We start from the raw sequence: 19,664 nt of genomic DNA on the forward strand, positions 1-19,664 counted from the left end.
GTCTACTTCATACAACTCACAATATAATCAATTACTATTCTTGCTTGCTTTAAAACATTTCTAAATATCAAATGTAACATTTCTAGATTTTAAGTGAGTTTTCCCTCTAGGTCAGGGCTTTTCAACCAGTGGTACAGGTACCACCTGTGGTACATTGGAACCTGGCAGGTGGTATGCGACCATCCTAGAAAAGTGGTAGCGGGGGAGGGGAATGAGCTGAACTGGTGGCAGCACCACACAAGGCAGAGCGAGAGATAGCTGGAGCTGCAGGGCTGTCAGGCTCAGTGGAATCGTGAGGATCAGTGCCGCTTTCCAGCCAATCAGCGCTTCTTCGGGGCTATCAGGGTTCAGTGGAAGCGCCAGGATCAGCATTAGGCTCCATCTGGAGCTCAGCACTGATCCTGGTCTTCTGCTGAGCCCTGAAGAAGCACAAATCAGCTGGAAAGCAGCACTGATCCTGGCGCTTCTGCTGAGCCCAGAAGAAGCGCTGATCAGCTGGAATGTTGCAGCATCTCTTGTAATTTACATTCAGATGCTTGGCAACTGATTCATATTTATGACGCTCACAGTGACCCAGAGTCATGTGAAGTGACCAAAACCAGAAGATGGGGTGAATAAAAACCAAACACCCCCCACCCCCGCTGCCAATCCTCAACAGAAATGCTCACAACAATGAAAACCTCGGACAGGAGGAAGAACACCGCTGGGTTGGCAGGCAGGTGTCTTGCTCGGCTGTGGCTTGGGGCTATTTTCAGTGCCATTGTAACTTTGAACAGTCACTAAGCAATCTGTTGTAAATCGAGGACTACCTGTACTTTATCACTTTTTTCCTTTTTTTTTTTTTGGTCATCAAGTTTTTGACACCTTGCTGGGCGACTGTTGGTACTCAGATGTTGCCATATCCTAAAAGTGGTACAATGGGTGAAAAGGTTGAAAAGCCCTGTCCTATCAGGCTAGCACTTGTTGCTAAGTAAGAAGAGAGAGGAGATGGGCGATATGGATCTCACTGACCTCCATGCACAAGAAGAAGTCAATCCAGTTGCTGCACAATGAGTCCCTGGAGAGGGTGGGGCCTTGCTCTGCTCCTGTGCTCTTTACACGCCCCCTGCAGGGCACATTCAGTAGGGTTTGTGGAGGCTACTGCCAAGCAGCATGTTTTCCACAAAAAAGTGAGCTGGGAAGGAGCGCAGCGAGGGGGAGGAAGGCAACGCCGTGGGGGGGAGAAAGACGCCACCGAATACCACCAGCCAGGTGGTCGTGTACCACCAGTGGTACGTGTACCTCCCGTTGAAAAGCCCTGTGATAGGAGACAGAGCCATCCACTCCCTCGGCAGGAAGGGGTTTGAGACTGCTAGTGGCCCTGACCGCCAACATCACAACCACGCCTCCTTTTCCCCTTCGCTCTCTCTCTGTTGCAGCCTTCCTCTCTTCCATCTTCTTTTCCTTCCCCCCCCCCGTGAGCTTGCGATACCCCTCAGGGCCTTCACGTTGCCTCCCAGAGGACTCAGCTGTTTGGCAGCCAGAAGTCGGAGCCACTCAGCTGTTGGCTGGGACGCCCATGGAGCCAACACTCAAGCTGCCAGGTAGAATGGTGCTGGCCGCTGGTCTCCTTTGCTGCCCCACATGTCAACCTTGACTCTCCCCCCACCCATTCACAATGAGCCCGCGGGGGCTTTACAGGGAGAGAGGGAAGGAAGGAGGGACTCCTCCTCTCTCCTAAGGTTCAAAGCATGATCAGCTTCTCAAGGGCGCCACAATCATCATGAAAGTGGGGGGAGAAGCAAAGGGGGTGAGAAAGCTCCCAGTGGGTTGGAAGGAGCACCTGTCAGCACTGGAGATGAGAAACTCCCCCACAAATCCAGGGAAAGGGGTGGAGAAAAGGAGCCCCCTTTGGAAGGAAACCGCCACCTTCTTCTCCTTGGCTTTGCGCTCCCCTATTCCTCGGCAGCCAGGCTGCCAAGCCTCTGCTGGCTGGAACTCTGCATGTGTTTTGTTTTTTACTTCTCGCCTTCACGTGTTTCTGCCATACCTCCTCGGTGTTCCAGTTCCCAGGAGCGGGGTGGGCGGAAGAAAGCTTGGCTAGGTTAGGCAAAGAAAAGCCACGGAGCCAAAAGCTAAGATTGCAGGCAGGCTGGGGAAGGGGATAAAGAAGAGGAAGTGGATTGGGAGAGAGGAAATGCCAAGCTTGTCCTCATCTCTCCCAAGGACCTCCTGCACCATCTCACAGGAACACCTGGTTTCAGATTTACACCGCAAAAGTTTTTCTCATGTAGATTAGAGAGGAAAAACAATTATGGAACACTCGGGAATCCCTTGCAAGGCACCATGTACTTTGGTGCTTATTTCCTAACGCCTCCCCTCGTGTTTTCTGCTCCACCCCGAATTCACCTCCCTACCACTCTCTTTACATCTATGGTCTTAATATAGCCCTAAGTCTGTCTCGCTTTCAACACCCCCTAAAATTCTTCATTCAGAAGAATGAAGGGGCGCGAACAGGTGTGTGCTCAGAAATGCCAATTCCTCACCCCTGCCCTCTTGCTCGCACAAGCAAGTGAGCTGGGCAAGAGCCCAGGATCGGGGCGTGCAGCTACAGCTGATCCGCACTTCTGCAGAGCAGCCCAGAAGTGCAGATCAGCTGTAGCTGCTCTCTTGGGCTCCTGCCCAGCTCACTTGCTAGCGCTTTGCTGGAAAACATGCCGATTGCTAATTTAGCAGAAGTGCGAATCAGCTGTAGCCCGGCACTGATCCTGGCATTCCTGCTAAATTAGCAAGCGGCATGTTTTCTAGCAAAGCACGAGCAAGTAAGCTGGGCAGAGCTCTCCTCTGCCTCTGCCTCTGCCTCTGTGCATGCACAGGCAGGTTTGCCATGTTGCCATGGCCACCGGCAGCACAGCCACCAGCCTTGCTGGCAGCCTGTCCCCCTCCTCTTGTCCCTTCTTGAGGAAGGAAGGGACAAAGGGAGGGAAGGAAGGAACAATGGAAGGGAGGGAGGGAAGGAAGGAAGGAACAAAGGGAAGGAAGGAAGGGACAATGGAAGGAAGGGAGGGAAGGAGAAAGAAAGGAAGAAAAGAAGGAAGGAAGGGACAATGGGGGGAGAGAGGGAAGAAAGGAAGGAACAATGGAAGGGAGGGAGGGAAGGAAAAAAGGGACAAAGGGAAGGAAGGAAGGAAGGAAGGAAGGAAAGAAGGAAGGAAAGAAGGAAGGAAGGAAGGAAGGAACAATGGAAGGGAGGGAGGGAAGGAGGAAGAGACAAAGAGGGAGGGAAGGAAGAAAAGAAGGAACAATGGAAGGGAGGGAAGGAAGGAAGGGACAAAGAGGGAAGGAAGGAAGGAAGGAAAGAAGGGACAATGAGCGAGGGACAATGGAAGGGAGGGAGGGAAGGAGGAAGAGACAAAGAGGGAGGGAAGGAAGAAAGGAAGGAAGAAAGAGACAATGGGAGGGAGAGAGGGAAGGAAGGAACAATGGAAGGGAGGGAGGGAAGGAAGGAAGAGACAAAGAGAGAAGGAAGGAAAGAAGGAAGGAAGGAAGGAAGGAAGGAAGGAAGGAAGGAAGGAAGGAAGGAAGGGGAAATGAGGGAGGGACAATGGAAGGGAGGGAGGAAAGGAGGAAGAGACAAAGAGGGAGGGAAGGAAGAAAGGAAGGAAAGAAGGAAGGAAGGAAGGAAGGAAGGAAGGAAGGAAGGAAGGAAGGGACAATGGGAGGGAGGGAAGGGCGGAGGGATGGCTCCCTTGCCTGTCCCACCCCCTCCACCAGAGACCCTCAGATCCCCCCCACATCCCCCGCCCGCACCCTTCACAGGTACCCTGCAACCTGAGTGATTAGCTGGCCATGCCCCCCTGGCCATTGACTTCATTTGTCAAAAAGTTGCAAAAGGTGATCACATGACCATGGGGATGCTGCAACAGTCAAAATGGTTATAAGTCACTTTTTTCAGTACCATTGTAACTTCAAACAGTCACTAAGCGAATTGTTGTAAGCCAAGGACTACCTATACTTTATCATTTTTTTCCTTTTTGGGGGCGGGTCATCAAGTTTTTGACACCTTGCTGGGCAACTGGTGGCACTCAAATATTGCCTTATCCTAAAAGTGGTACAATGGGTGAAAAAGTTGAAAAGCCCTGATCTAATAATATCCTTGCTTGCTCTAAGACATTTCTAAACTTCAAACGGCATACTTCTAATATTAAATTAGAATGTTTTCTTTCAAGGCAATATATAACTATGTTTGTGTGATGAAAAGAATCTCAGAATTCACTCAAAAATAAATCTGACAGCACATAATATGCTTAGTATTATAATAAGTTTGTTCTGCTCAAAAGTCCTATGTGAATAGAAGAGCTATTGGTCTTAATCAGTTTCTACATGAAATCAGACCATATTCAAAGTTATTTCTTCAATTAATGATACATCTTTGGTAATATATGTAATGTGAAACCTAAATAATTCCCTGAAGTTTAAAACTGGTTGATTTTCCTTTCTGGGAAGTATTTGGACCCAGAATGATTTTGTGTGGAGGCCATTCGGGATGGAAGAGAAAATATTTCCATATCACATTGGTGTGCATCCATAGAATACAACTGATACAATGCAGATATTGCTCAGCTGCATCACTCATGTCATCATGTCACATCTGCCACATTACCTAGTCCCAAGAAGCTGAGGGGAAAAGTAGGCTAATCTTGTTACTCTGTTCCAGGGGTCTTCAAACTTGGCCCTTTTATGACTTGTTGACTTCAGCTCCCAGAATTCCTCAGCCAGGCACGCTGGCTGAGGAATTCTGGGAGTTGAAGTCCACAAGTCATAAAAGGGCCAAGTTTGAAGACTCCTGCTCTATTCTAACTATAACAGTGAGTTGTGAAGTGTTCTCACCCTCCAATGACACCCCAGGCTAAATTTCACCTTGTTTCTCATTGGTTTCTCTAGAAAGAAATATGAAATCCTCAGGAATCAGCACCTCTCTGTAAAAATAAAAATCCATGTCAACCAATATAGTTATAAGGACCTAACAGGGTTCACTAAGAGGAAATGGGGACTAAATCAGGCAATCCCTTCTTGTGTGGTTGCAACCAGAAGCAGCCACCCCAGTCACAAACTGAAAAAATAAGTCTCTCCTTAAGTTGTTATGATGAAAACAAAGATCAGTTTCTTTCCCACAGCAAACAGAAGTTTCTGAAAATTGGAGTATATTCCATTCTGTCAGATTCCAGGCATCTTGTACTGCAAAGCAAACAAAAAAAAAATATTTTCTGTGTGGACAGAGATGCCAAGTCTGAACAGCTGCCAACTTTACTTCCCAAATCTATCTGAGGACCAAACATTCAGACATCCCTAAGACAGCTGTAAGGAAACACTGCTTGCCTAGTTTTTTTTGGAGCTCATATATGGTGGCGCTAGTAAAGAGCCTATCTGAGGAATCACAATTAACTTAAGTGTAAACTTGTTCACAGTTACTCAAAAGTAAAGATCTAATAAATATTTTTGTATGTATGTGCATGTTGTTATTTATGTATACACACACACACACACACACACATACCTTTTTTCACTTAAAACTTATGTAGATGTAGTGGGAAATGTCTGTTATCCAAGGTCTCCACATAGTTCTTTTCCACCATTGTGTTATCTGCATAAAGAAATTAATGATGCTTTTTTTAAACCTTTAATGCTATTTTATATAATGCTTTCACCCAGAAATCAATTCCATTCAGTTCAGTGGAGCTTACTCCAAATTAGGGGCATACGTGATGCCTGTACAAATACTCCAAAAGCAAATAATTCTTCTTCCAGGATCTTAGAGGTACAGTATTTCAGATATGCAGATTTGTTGGGAAAGAGCTGAGCAACCAGGAAGTGGACAAAGTTGTGGAGATGTCTACATTCAAGAACATGAAAACTAATCCTAGGGTAAATTGTCTTAAAAGAGAGAGGGAGAGAGAGAGAGAGAGAGAGAGAGAGAGAGAGAGAGAGCTGATGTTCCTGCAGCTTGAGCACAGCTGGCTCTTCTTTGCTGTGCCATACAACCCATTTGAGGGGATTTTCTCCTCTTTCAGAAGTGCAGCTTTTTATTTATTAGATTTTGATCCCACCTTTATTATTTTATAAATTACTCAAAGAAGCTAACATGCATAATACTTCTTCCTCTTCTCCCCACTACCACACCCTGAGAGGTGGGTTGGGGAGAGAGAGAGAGAGAGAGAGAGAGAGAGAGAGAGAGAGAGAGAGAGAGAGAGAGAGAGAGAGAGAGAGAGAGAGAGAGACTAGCCCAAAGTCACCCAGCTGTCTTTCATGCTGCTACAGAGAGCAACTCCACTGGGCCTTTTAGGTATTAGCTGAGAGCCCAACAGTTGACAGATAATGCCCTAGCTATTGCCTCAAAATTCTCCCTCATGAGACAAGTTGCTGTAGGTGAAAGAAAACCAGCTCAAATATTTGAATGCCAGTATTGTGTACACAATTACTAAGCACTGTTAAATGGAATATCATGTGACCATGGCAGACTTACAATGCTACCTCACATTCAGTTGCTAAATAAGCCATCACAATAGAGGAAAATCATGCACTAAGTTCTCTAAAGTGAAAAGACTAATAAAGTTGAACTCACCATGGCTGTCTAAGAAGGAGGCTACTCCAGGCCAAGATGCTGCAACAGAGAAGGCCTTTCCTCCATCTTTACATTACTCTCCTCAAAGCCTTGGGTCAATGACCCTTCTCCAGGCAAACTTTTTGTTCTATTTCCACACAATTGAATGGAAACAAAAAAGGTATTTTTCAGGAAAGCCATATCCTTAATTAATAAGAGTCATATATTCAAGATCTAAATGTTATTTACCAACCTTAAGGCTCACTTAAGTTCCTTTAAGATACATTTTATGTGACCTCTCAATAATATTTAGGATGACAGTTTTGCTGCCATATTTTGCATTTCCTACAATTTCTGAGTTATGCTTATGGGCAGTTGCATACAAAGAATATTGCTGTACCTCTAATGAGTGTGTTATGTATTGAGCATAAACTTGGAGCAGGTGCAAGGAAACCGTTAGCAGACCAGTGGCCTGCTAGCCAGACTTACTGTCTGGCTAATCATTAGTATGCAATTGAGCAGGAGAATATGTTGCATTCATTGGCTGACAGTGCCCTAAGCTGAATGTATAAAAAGGGGTGGAGCCAATTTGTTCTGAGTTCTGTTTAGCTTGAAATAAAGTAACCTGTTTGTTACTCTTGCTTCATTCAATGCCTGCCAACGCAAGAAAAAGAACATTGGCGATGAAGGTGGGATTGTGTTGCTGCAAATTCAAAGGCTGACTCACCATGGAAAGCTTTGCAAGCACTGAGAAGTATGGCGTTCCAACCTCCTTTGCTCTGCCTGCCATTACAAAAAAGCTGGAGGAGAGTGCCGCAAGGAATTGTCCTGGAACCCCTTTGGAAGCCTGTGCAGCACGAGGCATTGAAAGAGGCCACCAAGATTCTTCATGGCGAAGATTGGTCCTCTTTCAGAATTCGACATCACGCATCCTGAACGTTGAAGCTTCTACATTGCCAGGGTGGAAAATTATCTAGAATCAACCAAGTTCGGGAGGACAGACTGAAGGCCACGACACTGCTGTGTGTTTGCGGTCAAGAGACTTTTGACATTGCGGAAAACTTGGTTGCTCCAGCACCTTTGGAGTCCATTGCTTACGCGGAACTGAAAAGAATGCTCAAAAAACATTTTGAGCCGAAGCTGTCACTTGGCAACATGCTTTTAAACAGCGGGACCAGCATCCAGGAGAGTCTGCCACAGATTTCATTGCTGCTCTGAGCCAAGCTGCAAGGCCGTGCAAATTTAAGGACATGGAAAAGTGGCTATGAGACCAGCTAGTTTGTGGTCTGAGGAGCCAAGAACTTCAGCAAAAGATTTTTGCTAAAGAAACTCTCCTTCCAAGACACGCTGAGGGAGATAACGGCCGAAGAAGCAGCAGGAGGAGCTGTTAAGGCCTTGCGGCTCTCCAAGAATCCTCCTTCCTCGGACATGATCCATCAAGAAGTCGCCGAAAGACTCAGAGTCAGACAACAAGGTTGATCAGTTGCAACAGCCTCCGAAATGAAGACCTCAAAGGCAAGCAGACAAAAGCTTTGACAAGGCAGTTCTCTTCTCTCAGTGTTTCAGGTATGGAGGCCGCCACAAATGTACTGACTGTCGTTTTCATTCTGCCACTTGCCAGGCATGTGGCTGGCAAGGCCACATCCCCGCCATCTGTTTGGGTTGCAAGAAAGACTGTCCATCAGAAGAGTTGCCTCGGAAAGGTACTGGGGTCCCCAGTCAGAACAGGGTAAACTTTATTTCTCCTTGACATCACAAAAGAAAAGAGGGATAGCTCTATATATAAAAAAAAAGATGAATCCAAAACAAATTTATGCTGATGAAGAGGAAAGAATACTGATGGTTGAGATTACATGGAATCAAAAACAAATACTGATGGTTGTGATATATGCTCCCAACGAGAAGCAAGATCAATTCTTTCAGCAATTATATGATAAACTGGTGGACTTAAATTACCATAGCTTGTGTATACTTGGAGACTTTAACGCAATTGTTCATCCAGTACAGGACTATAAAAGTTATAAACGGGGAAAAAGGAAATAATATTCTACATAAACCCTTTCTAAGAGTGAAAGATGAACTTTGTATACAGGACATTTGGAGAGAGATGTACCTGGAAAAAGCACAATATACCTTTTATTCTAATAGACATAAATTGTGATCAAGAATTGACATGATATGGACTTCTTTGGACTTAAAGGCCATGATACAAGAAATTGAAATAGAACCTAACATTTGGGCAGACCATAATTCAATGAAAATGACCTGGAAAGGACTTAAGAAAAGACTGAGATGGTCCTTGAATAAATCAATATTGAAAAAAAGGGGGTTTTACAATCATGTGATAAGAAATGTACTACTTTCAGAATGGGAGAAAATTAAACATAAAATATATATGAAAATACCTGAGTGGCTCTCAACAATGGAAGCATTTGCTTATCCAAATCTGATTAATTATGACAAACTGGCTAGTTATAAAGACATTTTAGACAAAGAGGGAAAACTTAAGGACAGGCAAACTTTCCAACTACAAGATATTGACTTGACATGGTGGTCCTATTTGCAAATTCAAACACGATACAAAAAAGATATAAAATCAACAGGTTTTTACAAAGAACAGACCCCATTAGATAATTTTTTGTTAAAAACAGATGAGAATTTGATTAGAAAACTTTATAAATTTCTTTTAAACTGGAAGATGGAAGAAGAACAAGTGAAAGAAACAATGATAGTATGGGCAAAGAACATTGGACGTTCTATAGATTTGGAAGACTGGCAAAAACTTTGGGATAAAAATATTAAGCTTACAAAAGCAGCAGCATATAAAGAAAATTTATATAAGATGTTTTATAGATGGCATATGACACTTAGCAAAAATGTTTAAAAATGTTTCGGATATTTGCTGGAAATGTAAACAACAGCCAGGCATTTATTACCATGCCTGGTGGATATGCCTTATCACTAAGAAATATTGGTCTAAGATACATTTTATGTGACCTCTTCTGAGTTCTGTTTAGCTTGAAATAAAGAAGTACCTATTTGTTACTCCTGCTTTGTTCAATACCTACCAATGCGAGAAACAGAACAGAGTGGTTGCAGGAACCTGGAATCACACTATTAGACCAGGTTCAGCTAGAAATTCAGGACACTGAAGTCATTTGGGGCCTGAGTGCCAGAGATTAATCTGGATCATACTCTCCATCAAAGGCGAAGGAATTCTATCCAGAACCCAAAAGCTATTCAGTTCCTACAGAGTTGATCTTTCATTCTTTGATTTTGACAAACTGATTACTACAATGTCAGGGTCAAGCCTAGAGATGACACAATAAAATCCAGTCGAGACCAATTCTACATTTGCCAACACCTAATGTGGAGAATCTTACCAAACTAAATTTACAATCTTCTAACCTTCTATATATATTATGTTAAGGCACGGGTTGGCAACCTTAAACACTTGGACCCATTTCCCAGAGAAAAGAAAACACTGGGAGCCACAAAACGTGTGTGCACGCGAGGGGGGAGCTTGATTGAATAGCTTAATTAAAAAGAAATAGAGGCTGCTGTGCATGAGTTCTCTCTCTCTCTCTCTCTCTCTCCTCTCCTTGCTCTCTCCCTCTCTCCCATGGGTTGCCGACCTGTGGACTAGTGAAACCTTGTACAGATGATCCTCAACTGACAGCAGTTTGTTTAGTGAACACTTGAGGTTCCAATGTCACTGAAAAAATGCCTTATGATCGTTTTTCACACATACAAACTTTGCAGCATCCCCTATGGTCACATGAACAAAATTCCAACACATGGAAACTGATTGATATTTATGACAATTGCAGTGTTCCCGGTGATCACCCTTTGCAATCTTCTGACAAGCAAAGTCAACGGGGTAACCTGATGCACTTAACAACCGTGTTACTAACTTAACAACTGCAATGATTCACTTAACATCTGTGGCAAGAAAGGTCATAAAATCATCATAAAAACCCAACTTTTCATTTTTGTTATTGTTATTCATGTAGATCTGTACCAAGGAAGAAGGAGCAAGATTCCTCTTACAGGCGGTTAGGGTTATTTTCTCCTTCTTGTACCATATTGGCAGAGTCAGTCAGAATAAAGCCATCAAAGAAAACTACAGCTTATCCTTAAAGACCATGATTACCTTCATAGTCCCATCACATTTTAAGATGCCATTATTTTGCCAGTGTCAAAAATGTCTACAATTACTGGTATCAATAATTACCACCCAGTTGCACTTACATCCAGCATTATGAAATATTTTGAGAAGCTGATAAAGGACATTATTGTATCTAGCCTCCCGCCAGAATTTGACTTACTTCAGTTTGCTTACCATCCAAATTGCTCTACAGAAGATATTCAAGGTGATAATGAGGGTGCTTACCGCAAAGAGGTTGAGGGTTTGGTGAACTATTATAAGAAAAACAGCCTAGTTTTAAACGTTGGAAAAATTTAAAGAGATCATTGTCAATTTCAGAAAAGGCAGGTACAACCACACTCCTCTGTGCATTAATGATTCACCTGTGGGGATGTTTAGCAGCATCAAATTTCCAGGTGTGCAGCTAATGAGTAGGCTGGCTTGGTTGCTCAACAGCAAGACACTGGGGAAGCGTGCACAGCAGTATCTGCATTTCTGTGTCACATGACAAAAGTACATCTTCCTTCCCCTGTTCTTACTACTTTCTACAGAGGGATGATCGAGAGCATCCTGTCATATTGCATTACAGTCTGGTTTGGAAGCATCACTGCTTCAGACAGGAAGGCGGTGCAGAGAGTGGTGAGGATGGTAGAAAAGATTATTGGCAGCTCACTCCCTTCTATCCAGGATATAGCATATAAATGATCTTGAGAAGGGTCCACAGAACTGTATGGGACACTACACATCCTCTTCATAACCTGTTTTCCTTGTTACCTTCTGGGAGGAGGCTTTGTGGTATCTGAAGCAGAACATCCAGTTTTGTTCCATACAATATTAACCTTGTGAACTCTCAAGCTTCCTCTTTCCGCTATGCATTCAAAATGGACAATGATTAAGATTTATATGTATTTATATGTAAGGGTGTAGGTATATACATATGTTGTATATAGTATGTTTATATCTGTGATATGTATGTGTACACTTTTGAGAGCAGGCAACAGAATTTCATTTTTAATTTGTGCCAGTGTGCCCACAGTAAAAAAAAAAATGACAATATAGAATGAGAAGATTGGCAAAAGTTATGGGAAAGAAATATTAAATTAACTAAAGCAGTGGCATATAAAGAAAACTTATATAAAATGTTTTACAGATGGCATATGACACTATTGAGATTAGCAAAAATGTTTAAAAATACTTCAAACAACTGTTAAAAATGCAAACAAAGACCAGGTACTTATTATCATATCTGGTGGACATGCCCTAAAGCAAAAAGATTTTGGGTTAAAATACATTTATGGTTGGAGAAAATGACTAAAAAACAAATAGACTTTAAACCAGAATTATTTTTGTTAGGAATAATAGGAGCTAATTATGAGAAAGATTGCAGATATTTAATACTATACATACTAACAGCAGCAAGAATTGTATTTGCCCAACATTGGAAAAATGAAAACTCACCAGCTGAAGAAGTACTAATTAAGAAAATTCTAGAGTGTGCAGAAGTGGATAGATTGACTTTAAAGTTTAAAGAGAAAGAAGATTCAATGTACTTTAGAACATGGGATAATTTCTATCAATGGCTAGAAAAACGAGTTAGAGAGAAAGGAATGTGATATGTAATTTTGAATATATATTAGCAAGAAGAAGGCTATTGAGTGATTAATTAACATATTGATTATGATAATTAACTATAATAACAATAACAATAATAATAATAAAGTTGGAAGGGACATTGGAGGTCATCTAGTGGTCCAACCCCCTGCTCAGGCAGGAAACCCTATACCATTTCGGACAAATGGCTGTCCAGTCTCTTCTTAAAAACTTCCAGTGTTGGAGCATTCATCGCTTCTGGAGGCAGGTTGTTCCACTGGTTAATTGTTCTAACTGTCAGGAAGTTTCTCCTTAGTTCTAGGTTGCTTCTCTCTTTGATAGGTTTCCACCCGTTGCTTCTTGTCCTGCCTTCAGGCGCTTTGGAAAATAGCTTGACTCCCTCTTCTTTGTGGCAGCCCCTGAGATCTTGGAATACTGCTATCATGTCCCCCCTCGCCTTCTCTTCATTAAACATTATTCATTAAACTATATCTATTATTGTTTGTTAAACACATGAACCCAGACATTATGCTGTTTACTAAATATTGAGAATGTTATTTGGAAAAACCCCAACCCTAACTCCGACCCCACCTTATTCCTAACCCTATAAAAACTATAAAATCTATACAAAAAAATTGACAATAAAGGTTATCTATCTAGTTAATAGCTACAGTGGATGTCAAAATTCATCACCTTCACATACACATATTGCAACATCGATTCCTCACTCTCCACAATACACATTTTGGACAGAAAAAAATAGTAAGTTATTCAACGAAGAGAAGCATCCACATTTTTGGCAGCAACATTTCTCTAATATGGGTTTGCTCTCCTCCATAGTCTCTTCCATATTTTTTCCCACCAAGCATTCTTTTTCACATTTCCCACATCCAGACACACATTTTATTCATACTTTTAAACACTTTTTTATATCCCAGATCATCCCCAGATGAGTCCCTTAGATATAGACCTCTGTCATCTATCATGGCTTTCAAGTAATATTTTTTTAGTGAAATAGAGAAGGTTACTTCTGTCTCTGCCATTCTTGTTATTTAGGTTATTACTTAATCATGCCGTACTTCCCTTTTAGCTCTTTTTTTAAAAAAATGCAAATACAGTGCCGACACAAACTTTGATGAAAGATCAGCCTTCCTTAAATATTTGAGGAGTAGGAATCCAAATAAGTTGGTTTTTAGACATGACATCACTGACTGCCAGACACTATATACTGTAAGGTAAGGTAAGGTAAGAAAAGAATTGCACCTAGTATGTTCTTAACACTGTAGTTCAAACTTTCTCTTCTACACAGAACACTTAGATGGGAAGAATAATAGCAAATTTACTCTTTGCAATGGGGACCTACATGGGTGAAAAACGAGTTTATGAAACTAATTCACTAAATAACTAATGGTATATGTTGTTTTACTTCATGTTGCCAGGAATCATGATTTTGAAAGAATTGAATTAATTCAATATTGACCATAAATATACAAACTATTTTCAATTGATCAATTATTATATTAACAGGTCAGGCAATGGAGCCATCAGAGAAGGACGTGTACCTACACAAAGGATGCTATTTTGTACCAGTGGTGTCCTCACCTGAAAGTATAGATTCACTGGAAAATTTTGAAATCCGAGATGATGATACATTTATAATCACATATCCTAAATCAGGTAAGTTCAAAGATACATTCAATGAAGAGTTAATCTTGTATCCTGTGCTGTTAGTCAGTTCTTCAGTACTTTTGTTGCTGCAACTGTATCATCTGTTGTAAACAGATTTTAAAATTTGGCATTTTATTAGAATTTGACCATTTTTATTTTGCTTTACAGAGCTGATTTTCCCTCATAAACTCATCAAATATTTTAGAGGAAGCAATTGTCTTTATGTGTCTCTGAAATGTTTACTATCCTTCCTGACCTGACAGGAAAGCTGGCTTTGCATAGATTAGAACATAGAATATAGAATGTAGAATAATAAAGTTGGAAGAGACTTTGGTGGTTTTCTAGTCCAACCCCCTGTTTGAGCAGGAGACCCTATACCAGGGGTGTCAAACTCAATTTCATTGAGGGCCGCATCAGCATTGTGGTTGCCCTTGGGAGGCTGGGTGGGTGTGGCCTGGGTAGGTGCGGCCTACTGGGTGGGTGTGGATGGAGTGGGTGTGGCCTACTGGGTAGGCATGGCTAGCTCTACATCATTCGTGTCAAGGGTGTCTGGGGGGCCTGGGCAGGAGTGGGACAGATCTGGGGATGGCAGAAAGGGGTGGGACCAGGGCAAGTGCCAAGGCATGGTCCACTGGAGTAGCCTCACTGTTCCTCTCAGGCCATGCAGGGGGGGCTGGATGGTGGTGAGGGCTGCCCAGAGCCCTGGGCAGCAGAGGTCAAACACCCAGCCTGGCCCGCAGCACCAAGCCCAGCCCCACTTCCCCAAGGGGGCACCCAGCTGCATTTATCTCCTCCTCAAAGTTGCTGCTGCTGTGCTGGCTCTCCTTAGCCAGGTTGCTCATGATGGGTATGAGGGCAAAGTCACAGGGAGGCCCATTCCCTCTCCATGGGAGTAGACCTGGCTTTGTATCCAAGCTTCCTTAACAATAGGATGGGAGACCCCCAGGATAGGCCAGGAGGAGGGGGCAAAGGGATGGTGAAATGACAGCAGGGCAGGACTAAGGCAGGAATTCCCTCAGATCCTCCCTCTCCTTCTTTCCTTCTTTTCTTCCTTTCTTAGTACAGAATGGTGGGAAAATATTTGAGATGAGGGAGGGAGAAAAACGGCAAGAAATGCAGCTGGGGAGGTTTCACTCTTCGTGAGGAATGAAGAAATGCACCATCACCTGGAAGTAGCCAGCACATGGCCCTCACCTACTTCATCTGGCTTGGTGGGCTCTGGGAGAGGGGATGCCATGAGCAGCGTGAGATTCAACATTACCTACGCAAATCAGCCTATAAAGAAAATTCGTATAAGATGATTTATAGATGGCATCTCCCTCCAGCAAGACTAGCCAAAATGTATAAAGGATTCTCAGATTTATGTTGGAAATGTAAAAAAGAAAGGGGCACTTTTTTTCATGTGTGGTGGTCATGTAAGGAAACACAGGGGTATTTGGCGTATGGTTTGGAAATGGGTAACAGAAATGAGCATACAAAATATTCAGTATAAGCCTGAGACATTTTTGTTAGGAATTGTTGAAGAAAATGTTAGTAAAGAGGATATGTATTTATTTATTCATGTGGTTATAGCGGCAAGAATAGTATTCACTCAGAATTGGAAAAATACAGCTGTACCTAGTGAGGAAATTTTAATTTATAAAATTGTGCATTGCGCAGAATTAGATAGGTTAACTAAAAGACTCAAAAATCAGGATGCTATGGATTTCTACCAAATATGGAATAAATTTTATAAATGGTGGGGGAAAAAAATTGGAGGTCACTGTGATAAGTTAAAATTGAGTTTAGAGTGATGTTATTGTATAGAGTTTAATTAATTATGAATAGGAATGAACTGAGATGTTGGTCAAGTCTGATTTACCATGTTCAATGTTTTTAAACTTTTTCTTTTTTTGTTATTTAATAAAATTTAAAAAAAAACATTACCTACCCAATGCCACCCAGCCCCCAGCCTGCCCAGTCTCGGATGCAATGGGGCGCTCTCCTCACAGCACCGAGAGGTTGAGCCGGGTGGTGTAAAGCTCGTTAGCTTTGCACCTTGCTGCCTGCTGAAACTGGGCAGACTGGGGGCTAGGCAGCATTGCACTTCTCATCAGATTCATGCCACCCAGCTCAGCTCTTGGTGCTGTGAGCAGAGTGTCCCACTGCCTGCCGAAATGGGCAGGCTGGGAGCTGGATGGCTTCGTGCTTCTTTTTAGATTCATGCCACCCAGCTCAGCCTCTCAATGCTGTGAGGAGAGTGCCCCGCTGCCTGCTGAAACTGGGCAGGCTGGGGGTGGCATCGCACTTCTTTTTGGATTTGTGCCACCTGGCTCAGCTTCTTGGCGCTGTGAGGAAAGCATCCCACTGCCTGCCAAAACCCTCCCCCGGAGCCCATCAAGCTGGATATTTGCTGGCCATTTCCAAGCGATGGTGCATTTCTTTATTCCTCACAAAGGGTGACACCTCGCCAGCATGCACCCAGGGGGTGGGGCCAATGCAGCAGGGGCTGGTTCCTCACTGTTTCCAGATGACCTTGTAGAGTTAAGACTGAGTGCGTTTCAGCATAGATGGCCAGCATAAAATTGTACATTGGCTCCTGGCTGGCTTGGGTCAGGGCCAAAGCAGAGGGGGCCATTCCCTCACTTTTCCCAGGATGGCTTCACGGGCCACATGAAACCACTTTGTGGGCTACATCTGGCCCCTGGGCCTTGTGTTTGACATGTCTGCCCTATACCATTCCAGACAGCTGGCTGTCCAGTCCGTTCTTGAAAGTCTCCAGTGAAGGCAAACTATTCCATTGGTTGGTTGCTCTCACCTTTAGGAAATTTCCCCTTAGTTCTAGGTTGGTGCTCTCCTTAGTTAGTTTCCATCCATTGTTTCTTTTCTTCCTTTTGGTGCTTTGGAAAATAGTTTGACCCCCTCATCTCTGTAGATGAGGAACAATGCTGTCATGTCACCCTAGTCCTTCTTTCCATTAGACTAGACATACCCAATTCTTATAATGGTTCTTCATATGTTTTAGCCTCTAACCCCTCTCCCCAATCATTTTTGTTGCTCTCTTCTGTACTTTTTCCAGAGTCTCAACATCTTTTTTGTATTGTGATGACCATAATTGGATGTAGTATTCCAAGTTGGTCTTACTAAGGATTTGTAAAGTGGTACTAGAATTTCACATGATCTTGATTCTATCCCTCAATGTAGCCTAGGATTACATTGGTTTTTTTGGGGAGGCTGCCACACACTGTTGGCTCATATTTAAGTGATTGTCCACTAGGACTCCAATATCCCTCTTATAGTTACTGGTATTAAGCCAAGTTTCATCTAGTCTATACTTATACAGTTGGTTTTTGTTGCCTAAGTGTAAAACCTTACTTTTATCTATGTTGAATATCATTTTGTTACATAGGGCCCAGTGTTCAAGTCCCTTAAGATCTTTTTGAATCTTGAACTTGTGTTCTGAGGTGTTGACTATTCCTGCCAGCTTATTGTTCTTTGCAGATTTGATGAATTCTCGTTCAATTCCCTCATCTAGATCATTTATGAAGATATTGAAGAATACTGGGCCTAAAATGGTACTTTGGGGTACCCCAATGGTTACTTCTCTCCATGTGGATGTAGTTCCTTTGAGGACTAAATGTTGAGCATGATTTGTCAGCCAGTTACAAGCCCACCTAGTGGTGGTACTGTCTATCCCACAATTTACTAGCTTGCCAAGTAGGTTGTGGTCTAGTTCAGTGGTGGCGAACCTATGGCACGGGTGCCAGATGTGGCACTCAGAGCCCTCTCTGTGGGCACATGCACCATCACCTCAGTCCTAGGCCTTCAGCTGGGTTTTATAAAACTTTTTCGCTTTAGCCCTCCGCTGCCATGTGAAAAAAAAAGGTTCAATCAGTCAATTTCAACTTCTTGCAGGAAAAAAAAGGTCTTGCAAATTTGGAATTGATTGATTGAACTTTTTAGTCTCACCCAGTCTGCCGTTACCATTGCAGCCACACCACCCAATGGGCCATGCCCACCCAATGGGCCATGCCCACCCAATGGGCCACACCCACCCGGCACTCGACGATGCATAAGTGGATTTTGGGTTGCAGTTTAGGCACTCGGTCTGTAAAAGGTTCGCCATCACTGGTCTAGTTTATCAAATGCTTTACTGAAATCTAATTATACTATGTCCACAACATTTTGTTAATTTATTAATCTGATCACTTTGTCAAAGAATGAAATAAGATTTGTTTGGCATGCTCTGCTTTCGACGAATCCATGTTGGCTTCTGGTTATAACCTTGTTTGCTTCTAGGTATTTACAGATTTGTTGCTTGATTATCTTTTCCAAGATCTTCCCAAATATTGATATCAGGCTGATTGGTCTATAATTTCCTGGATCTGTCTCCCCCCACCCTTTTTGGAAGATGGGGACCACATCAACCCTTTTCCAGTCCTCAGGTATTTTGTCGGTGATCCAAGAACTTTGAAAGTTATGTTCAATGGTTCTGAAATCACGTATGCCAGTTTCTTCAGAAATCTGGGATATAGTCTGTCAGACCTGGTGATTTGAATCCATCTAGAGCTGACAGGTGTTCTTTATTTTTGCATAATTTAATTTTCATTCCTAACATGTCATTTATGGTTCTCTTTTCGGTTAAGTTGAGTAGTGTTTTATTTTTGCACGAAGACAGATGCGAGGTATGACTTAACCAGTTCTGCTTTCTCTCTGCTGCCCATTACTTCTTTGCCATCTTCTCCCATTAGTGGACCGATTGTTTCTTTGACTTTTTTCTTGTTTTTTATGTGTTGAACATTCTCCAAATAATAATGGCTCTGGATGAATTAATTTAATTATTTCTTATTTACAGGCACAGTGTGGACTCAGAACATTGTGAGTTTGATTCTTTATGAAGGTCATCGAGATGGAACTGAAAATATTACCCTGATTGACCGAGCACCATGGCTAGAGTATAATATTTTCCATGTAGATTTACCCAGTCGCCCATCACCTCGTGTCATTTCTTCCCATCTGCCGTACTATTTGGTACCCAAAGGATTACGAAATAAAAGAGCAAAAGTAGGACATATTTTAGAAACTAGCGGGGTGGAGTGGGGAGGTATCTCTCTTTTATTTATTTTTAGCTCTGAATGATTTATTGACAAAGAGACAAGTGCAAGTGAACAGATGTTACATTGTTTCAATGTGTTTAATGATATCCAAGGTGAGAAAAAAATACCTCAAATAACACAGGGAACCCAGAATCTCATGCTTGGCAGAAATAGGCTAAGAACTAAACTGAAGATCCATATGTAGAGATATTTAATCCTTTAATCTTAATTTTTCCAAAATGACACTTCCAGATGGATTGGCGCTTTTTGTGTTGTATAATCAGTTTTTATCTTAACATATCTGGAGGATGCCAAGTTGAGGAATGCTACCTTTAGCCATCAAATCCCTTTTACAATTGCTACTCTGTCACTCATGCCCTCCTGGATGGATGACTGTAATAGCTTTAAAGTGGAGTTGTTTTTTAACAACAGCCCTTGAAGTATTCAAAAGCTTCAGTTGGTGCAAAGGCAGCAAGGTAGGCATTTGTGTGTTCTCCAAGAACTGCATATATTATACCTTTGCTTTGGAAGCTCTCTTGCAGCGCTTCTCAACCTGTGGGTCACGACCCCTGTGGGGGTTGAACGACCCTTTCACAGGGGTCGC

The 19,664-nt window shown here is 42.6% G+C and overlaps 1 protein-coding gene across 3 annotated transcripts in view; it reads left to right on the plus strand.

Annotated features, from left to right (window-relative positions):
* The window catches only part of LOC120313525 (amine sulfotransferase-like), a 41,022-nt gene that overhangs the window by 15,054 nt on the left and 6,304 nt on the right, over positions 1-19,664 (plus strand). For all 3 annotated transcript variants that reach the window (XM_039355524.1, XM_039355521.1, XM_039355523.1), the window contains exons 2-3: positions 13,845-13,994; positions 18,820-19,028. In XM_039355524.1, the coding sequence (XP_039211458.1) occupies positions 13,853-13,994; positions 18,820-19,028 (351 nt within the window). In that variant the 5' untranslated portion in view covers positions 13,845-13,852. The remainder of the gene's footprint in view (positions 1-13,844; positions 13,995-18,819; positions 19,029-19,664) is intronic.

Source organism: Crotalus tigris, unplaced genomic scaffold (assembly GCF_016545835.1).
Source record: "Crotalus tigris isolate CLP2741 ecotype Arizona unplaced genomic scaffold, ASM1654583v1 scf7180000018691.1937549, whole genome shotgun sequence".
Classification (NCBI taxonomy): domain Eukaryota; kingdom Metazoa; phylum Chordata; class Lepidosauria; order Squamata; family Viperidae; genus Crotalus; species Crotalus tigris.